We start from the raw sequence: 8,565 nt of genomic DNA on the forward strand, positions 1-8,565 counted from the left end.
CACCAGAGAGGAGAAGCTGCTGAGATCTGGCAGCTTTCTGTCATACAGCTCATTTATGTCTATCCGCTCTGCCCAGCGCCCTCCTCTCCATTGAGACTGAACTCATCCTCCTCAATAGCAGGAAAGATTCATGGTCACCATTTTTCCCCGGGATTGGAAATGACATCTGACTGGATAGTGGGAGTGTGCAATGATTATAGCACCATTTATGTCAAACTAGACCCCTGAAATGCTAATCATCTAGTGTGAATCAGAGAACAGGACAAGTGGCAGACAGCATTCCAAAATTAACTGCTGATTCTTTTTGGACTAACTAACATCCTTCACGTCCAAGCAGTGTCACAGAGACTATTTGAGAACCATCTGTACGTAAAAGAAGAAAAATGTTTCTGCTCTATGTGTCTCCTTTTTACCCTTCTCCTGTGAGAACATCAAGATGGATCCTGAAATGGGAGAGAGGTGAGGAACTGGCCTGCACCAGGGACTCTTGCTGACTCTAATTGAAACTCAGAGACCTGAGACAGAATGGGCTGTTTGTCGGGGGTCAGATTTCCAGCAGCTTAAACCTCACAAACCCCAGGCAGAATCTGTAACTAGCCAGGTCGACAGCTGTGGACCATTCACCTTGGTTGATCGCATCCCTCATTCTCTGAACAACGAGTGAGTGAGGGCCTTGCACTTTTAAGGTCGGATGTGCCTGTAATGACTTCCTGATTACTGTCCTTATTGCTCCTTTTGACAGGAGTGGAGGACAACAGTGTCCAGTGGTTCAGGCTTAGACATCCTGTAACACATTGGTTCACAGTCGTGGGGGAAGGACAGCAGACAAACTACATTGCACAGGCCCTTGGTTATGGTGGGAGAACCTTAAAGCTGGTGCCCAAGACCTTCTGTTCCAAACTTGAACTGCTTTGCCAACCAGAGCACTGCTTAAAAAGTGACATAAGCACACAAAGTTATTAGAACATATATTGGCTACCTTGGTTTGCATCACGATGACTGCATCCATTTTAGACAACAAAACAGAATCCTTACTAGGGGGGCCAACCTGCCCAATGCCAAAGGAGGACAAGGACATGAGGAGGGCCAGGTGTGATCAACCAGGGTTGGGAGGAATCACGTCTCAGCCAGCTACAGGGTTGAATGGCTGGGTACAATCCAGCTGGACCCACCCTGCATTTGTATACCTCATGTAAATGGATGATATTGTCCACAGTCACCAGAGAGACGCTTAAGCCACTGAATTTCCTCTACTCTTGTGCGGTTAGTTTTCGATCTGCAGCTTGGATGCATTTGTTGATTGGTGCCATAGACTTCTGTTGTTGTCCAAAAATGATTAAAAACACATCAGCCAGACATACGACTAAACTGGATGACTTGTGTTTTCATTCCAAAAAAACAGGACCCTTGTAAATATTGTTCACACTCTGGAGTCTTTGTAATTCTGCTTTAAATGTCGATCATGCGTAGTACATATAAATAAACAAATAAATAAAAGTGCCAAAGTGCCAAATAGCAGCAGATTGTACTACATGTGTTAAAAATAGAAATGTTGTTGGTTTTGGAATGAAAAAACATGTCATCCAGTGGTGTTTCAGGCGGATGTGCTTTTAATAGTTTTTTGGATAACAAAAAACTATTATAAAAAACTATAACAGGGATGTCTCTGACTTTTTACAAATTAGTGGATCCAGGCTGCAGGCTGACAACTAATCAAAAGTGGGTGGAGAAGATTCAATGAAGGCATTAGTGTCTATATGGTGATGCTGGACAATACTACTGATTTAGAAAATGATCCTTTAAGAGGGAACACTCTTACCCAAAACAAGTAATTCAAACGCATTCAATTCCATGGCTCAGTTTCAGGATGCACATCATTCCATTTTCAAAGCTGCTAAGTGACTAGTTAGCGATTTAAGCTAAGGGCACATTCACACACATAGTATCCACAGTATAGGAATAAAATTTATTTCATCATGCACACAGACAAAGAGCACTCATTGCTAACAGTACAAGAGATTTCCAGGTGTGGATCACCTTTTGATGTTTGAATGAGTCATAAGTAGCCTGGCTACTCATACTTATACACAGTGGTATAGGCAAACAAGCGCATAAAGCAAAGGATGTCATCCTACAGTAGCTCACTCTCATCTCTAGAACATTCTTTTCATTACTTTAACAATGTAAGAGGTGCATTGGAAGGCAGACTGTGAAAAAGTGTTTATTTCTTCCTCCTCTGTGGTGTATTGCACTCCCTCCTAATACCATGAATGGACCTGCTATTTCCATGACCAACCACCTGTGTGATGTCATACTACAGCATGTTGGCCTCACAGGAGTCAGGCTGCAGGATCCTAAGAGTAAGAATGAGTTTAATAGATTTTCTAAACCAGGGATAAAATAGGGCATAGACCACTGGGTTTAGACAGGCATTCAAATAGTAAAGACATATTACAAAGGCAGCAGATGAAGCGTTCATCATGTTGTCTTGGCCTGTAAGAGCCACGCAGTAATATGGACAGAGACATATTAGAAACACGACTACAACAACACCGAGAGTCCTGGCTGCTTTCAGTTCAGATTTTTTAGCTGTAACTTTGGTTGGATGCTGTGTGACAGCAGCAATGTGAGACCTCATGGCTCGAGCCTGAGACACAGCCACCACAAACACTCTCATATACAGAACGACGATGACAGTGATGGGAACTATGAAGGAAAAAATAACATCCGCAAGTCCAGCGATGTAGTTAATAACAATGATACACTCTCCAACGCAAGAGTTAAAGCGGCCTGGTTGTTTCAGGACATCCTGCAGGATCAGACTTTGAAAGACTACAGAACAAATCCAACACAAAGAAACAAAGACCTTGACTCTTTTTTGTGTGACTTTGGTGGTGTAATTAAGAGGATCACAAATAGCCACATATCGATCAACAGATATGAGAACCATGGTTCCTACTGAGGTGGAGGTAATGATGTAGTCTATATATTGATACAGAGCACACATCAGGTCCCCCAGAAACCAGCAGCCATCTATGAGTATAATTTGAAAAAACATGAGGAGGCCGATGAAGAAATCTGAAACAGCCAGAGAGAGGAGGAGGAGGTTGGTGGGAGTGTGGAGCTGCCTTGAGAGAAAGATCAGCAACATATTTGTCATTACTTATAACATCAATGATCAGATTGAAACATTCAGAGCTGAAATACAAAAAAGATTCCTGTTCATTTCCAGATCTAGCAGTTATAAATGAAATATGAAATATTTGGATACTTGAAGTGGGAGATGGAGATGATGACCAGAAGGTTGAGAATTGCACTAAGCAGAGATAAGGAGAAAAGCAGAATGTAAGTCAGCATGGCCTCAAAGTGAGGACGCTTTGACTTCACGCAGGAGGCGTTGAGGAGCTGAGGGAAGCAGAGTTCAGGTTCCTCCAAGGTCTCCATCACCAGAGAAGAGAAGCTGCTGAGCTCTGGCAGCTTTTTGACGCTAAAGCTTTGTGTCATACATTTAATTCATCTCTATGTTTACCCCTCATCCCTTCTTAGCCCTCCCCTCTGCTGCTGTTTGTCTCTCCATGGAGACTGATATAGTACGGAATTAATTTAATGACGTTATCGTGTGACAACAGGAAAAACATCTTGTCATCTTGGAATGACAAAGCTTATTTTCTTATGATAAGATCATTTGCCAAAATACAAATAAATGTCTCGGATTCCATCGACTAATCTTTCAGAACAATGTTTTTTCCCTATGGTTCAGCAATTAATATATAATATTTCCCATATGATTGTTTTGGCACAAAATCACATCAGTGCAAACTTTGCTCTTCAACTAAATCTTCTTTACACATTTGAGTCTCTTGAGTCACGTATTTGTTGATCCCAACCTCCAGATACAGAATCTCTGATGCAAACAAACATCTTTTTTGTACTATTTTCCCTTCACTATAGGGACGAAGAAATCTAAATGTATTACCAAATCATGGATCTATTATGAGAATTGGAAATCACATCAAAATGTGGCCATTTAAGTGCTTTGACAGCCCACACACCCAAATAAATTCTTTATTCTTCTTCTTTATTAATATCATTTAACCCAGATCGTCTTCATGAGTTTTGGGGGCCCATATAACATGCACACAAGCAACCTACAGTACCTCTTTCTGGCTATTAACTCGCCACACCCATGAATAAGGATAAAATAAAGCAAATCTACGTCTCTTCTATGGTTTCAAAACAATAATCCATAAAATAGATTACATCTTGATATTTGAACCACGTGGATCACGTTCTGATCATTTAAAAAACAATTTGTAGAGTTTGTGAGTTTTCGTTAATTGGATTTTTTATTTATTTTTTTGTGATGACCCACTATGGGCAAAGCTTTTGGGGCCACTGTGTGTCACATGATCAACACGGAAGATGCAGTAATGCAATGCAGACACATTAGTAGTAATGTTTCCACAGTAAGGAAACAAACACAGCTTCAAGTCCAGTGTGCAGCTTTACTACATCTTGGGTATGAGAAACGTTGTTTTTTGTGAACGCAGACTTTGTGCATTCAAATATTCATAACATTCAGATACAAGTAGAAAGTGTGTTTACATTGCACAAAATCTAATTTACATTTGTAAATCACAACACATCCATCAACAATGTTGGCACTTTATTAATGCCATGAATGTAAGAGTGGAAAATAATGAATTAGTTCTATTTGTTCATGCATGGAAGTGTAGGACCTTAATAGTGTTCACAATGGAAGTGGAAAGTGACTTATCGACTTAAAAACATCAGATCTGACGACAATTGTGATTTGAACTCTAAGGCCTGCAATGTAAATGTGGTGTTCTTAACAGAAACCAGCTGTAACAGGGCAACCCAAAGTCCCTCTAAGATTACTAAAGTTCTTTAAATCTTTAATTTTTAATAGGTTTAAAGGATTGCATTTACTTGATCAACGGGTAAAATCCTCCTGAGTGTCTATTGGAGTTAAACTGGTCAAAGCCACAATTAACTTTCAGTTAGATTTTGTATTCAAAATGGTGCAGAAACGTAAAAGTTTCACACCATGTGATAACTTCTGATTATTTCCAAGTTTACATGAAAATATCTCCTATTTTTCATGTGATCCATCAATTCAGTCATATATTTTAGTAGTAGTAGTACTTTCATTACAGCCGCCTACTTAGTAGTTTAAGTTGAGAGCATTTATTTCATGAATCATGCCGACTATAAGCACTTACACAATAATCAATTACAACAACACAAGAAAGCTCAAAGGCTTACTTCCAGGTGTAGATCACCTGTTGATGTTTGTTAGTAGCCTGGTTACTGTGTTTCTTACGCCGCTGTGTGAGGAAATGCAGCACGGGATCACAGAAGAGCAGCAGCTCCCAGGTTAATGAGGTCACAGCGAGAGCAAACCCTCAGCAGTGAGTCGGCCTGTCGTTTTTTTTTTTTCTCACTGCCAGAGGTTAAAAGCACTGTGATTTTTACTATATGTTAAATTCCCTTTTTACCAAAGTAAGGTGCATTGGATCACAGAGGAATAACAAGTGGACTGAAAAAAATGTAATAAAATATCAAAACACCACTAGGCATCTACATAGTTCACCTGTGCTAAAAACACCAATGTCTCTACAGCATGTTGGTCTCACAGGAGTCAGGCTGCAGTATCTTAAGTGTGAGAATGAGCTTAATTGATTTCCTAAACCAGGGGTAAAAAATGGCATAGATCACAGGGTTCAAACAGGAGTTAGAACAGTACAAATACAATACGAAAGTAGCAGATGAAGCATTAATAATATTATCTTGGCTCGATACCGTCGCACAGTAATATGGACAGAGACATATTAGAAACACGACTATAACAACACCCAGAGTCCTGGCTGCTTTCAGTTCGGACTTTTTAGCTGTTACTTTCATTGAACACTGGAGTGAGACAGCAGCAATGTGAGACCTCATGGCTCGAGCCTGAGACACAGCCACCACAAACACTCTCATATACAGAACTACAATAACCACGATTGGAATTACAAAGAAAATAATAGTATCTATAATTCCAGGAAGGAAGTTAACAACAAATACGCATTCACCAATGCAGGTACTATACTTGCCTGGATGTATGAGGACCTCCCTCAGAGCTACAGTTGAATAGATTGTAGAACCGATCCAGCACATGCCAACACAAATGTTAATTGTTTTCTTTGTGATTTTTGTGTTGTAATGTAGAGGATCACAAATAGCCACATAGCGATCAACAGAAATGAGCACCATGGTTTCTACCGACACCCCGGTAACAATGGCTGCCAGATACTGGTACATGGTACACATGAGGTCACCCAGCATCCAGCAGCCATCCATGATCGAACTTTGAAAGAACAAGAGGAGCCCGATGAAAAAGTCTGAGACAGCCAGAGAGAGGAGGAGGAGGTTGGTGGGAGTGTGGAGCTGCCTGGAGGTCAAGAACAACAACATTTATCATATATCAATTATCATTCAAATAAAATCTGACAAAGCATTTAACACAACACTTTACATCACTGTTTCCCTCACAAAATGATATCCACTGATTATTATTTTCATTATTACAGTCCTGATTATTAATCACTATCTAGCAGATTCATCAATGCATAAAATATTTAGATACTTGAAGTGGGAGATGGAGATGATGACCAGCAGGTTGAGAAATGCAGTGAGCAGAGAGAGAGAAAACAGCAGAATGTGAGTCAGCACGGTCTCAAAGTGAGGACGCTTTGATGTCCTACAGGACGCATTGAGGAGCTGTGGAAAGCACAGTTCAATTTCCTCTGAGGCCTCCATCACCGCAGAGGAGAAGCTGCTGAGCGGCAGCAGCTTTTGGACCAAATCCTACCATCATACACTGTTTTTATGTCTATCTGCGCTACTCACGCCTCCTTTCTCCTCCCCTCTGATGCTGTTTTCTCTCCATAGAGACTGACGTAACACAGTGATCAGTGAAGGCAATTGCTATAGTTTGTGTTATGTCCACCTTGGCCATTTTCCACGTCGGCAGTCAAAGTTCACCAGCCTGATGCCTTTTGTTTAATCTTTTAAGTGTTAAACCCAGATTTAGGAATGTCCATGTATAATGTGCATCAATGAACGCAGTGGTGTGTTGTAATGGGTTTCGGGCTTTTAAACTCCACAGACTTAAGTGCTTTGATCTATATTTTCCAAGCATTTTCCTTGGGATCCGAAGGTTGAATCATGTCAGCAGGGCTTCTTTTCCATGGTTAGAAACGTTTCGCTACTTATCCAAGCAGCTTCTTCGGTCTCAATAAAGTGGATAGGGACCCCAGTTATGTCCTCCAGAGTCAGCCCTTGTTCCACATTGGCCTGAATAGGCTCATCAAGGTGGGAGGTGGGACAAGGGTGGAGTCATCAAGATGACCCTTACATCCTAAACCCTAACATGGGGGTGTGGCCCTCTTGGTGGGTGTGTGAAGTGATCTTAATCTTCCTGAGAATGGATGAAAGGGCATCTTGAAAACTTGGAGACAGGTTGTGCCCTGAGGCTTCCCCCTATGTTGAGAGAAGGATTCTCCATGTGAACATAAATCTTTACATACTCCTCTCTCATACCATCTGTCTTCTCTGTCCAAAATGTGGACATTGTCATCCTCAACAGAGTGTCCTTAGTCCTTCGGGTGTAGGCATACTGCTGATTCTGGTCCTGAGGTGTTTTTCCTCCTGTGGTGAGCCATTCTTTGGTATAGAGGCTGTTGGGTTTATCCAATGTAGAGCTCTGAGCACTCTTCACTGTCAAACCATAGGTACTGGTCCATGTGTGTGGGTTTCCTGTACATCTCTATTTCTAAGTTGCCACAAGTCCCAATGTTCACTGCGCAGTTTTCAGTGGTGTCCTCCTTGGTGAACTTGATGTTGATGTCAACTGCATTCATGTGGTCTGTGAAAGCCTGTACCTCCTGGATCTTGATCTTAGCCCAGGTGTCATCCACATATCTGAACCCGTCTGGTTGGTGCTGTCCCTGGGAAGGAGTTGAGTACTTTCCTCTCCCTTTCCTCCATGTATAAGTTGGCATCAATAAGGGACACTAGAGAACCCATGGTGCAGCCACGTTTCTTCTTGTGTCTGTAGAAGTCACCTCTGTAGGTGAAGTATGTGGTGTTCAGACACAAGTCCAGGAGGGAGCAGATCTGATCTGCGTTGAGGTTGCTTCTGTTGTGCAGGATGTGGTCCTCTTCTAATCTTTTCCTAACGACTGTCAGGGCATCGAGGTGGGGATACCGGTGAAGAGGGTGACAAGTAACAAGTGATCCAGTTTCAGCTCTCTGACCTAGGCTGCAAAATCCTCTGAGTTTTGTATGTGGTGATCAGTGCCAATGTCCCTTACATGAACAACCCAGAAGTTGCAGCACAGAAACACTAGTGGTCATGTCCAGTGGGCCATACGATTTAGGAGCAAACCTTTTTAGTTTCCACAACAGGCAGTCCAGTTTTCAGCTCCTACATTGGAGGTCTTTTATGCCTCTATTGCACCATGTTGGACATGTTGCTATGTGTCCTGACCATATAATCAT

General features: G+C 41.6%; 1 protein-coding gene across 1 annotated transcript; it reads right to left on the minus strand.

Moving 5' to 3' along the window:
• Nucleotides 1–2,314: 2,314 nt before the first annotated feature.
• On the minus strand, nt 2,315–3,444 carry LOC137133384 (trace amine-associated receptor 13c-like). The gene is made up of 2 exons (XM_067516942.1): nt 3,272–3,444; nt 2,315–3,128 (listed from the first exon to the last, which is right to left on the minus strand). Exons 1-2 carry the CDS (start codon nt 3,442–3,444, stop codon nt 2,315–2,317), a joined length of 987 nt encoding a protein of 328 aa, XP_067373043.1.
• Between the last annotated feature and the right edge of the window lie 5,121 nt (nt 3,445–8,565).

The sequence above is a fragment of the Channa argus genome, chromosome 9, assembly GCF_033026475.1.
Source record: "Channa argus isolate prfri chromosome 9, Channa argus male v1.0, whole genome shotgun sequence".
NCBI lineage: Eukaryota > Metazoa > Chordata > Actinopteri > Anabantiformes > Channidae > Channa > Channa argus.

Coding starts and splice junctions, on each gene's coding strand:
- LOC137133384 (XM_067516942.1), bottom strand. CDS start 3,444: ATGGAGACCTTGGAGGAACCTGAACTCTGCTTCCCTCAGCTCCTCAAC. Junction 3,129..3,271: donor ATCTCCATCTCCCACTTCAA/GTATCCAAATAT, acceptor CTTTCTCTCAAG/GCAGCTCCACACTCCCACCA.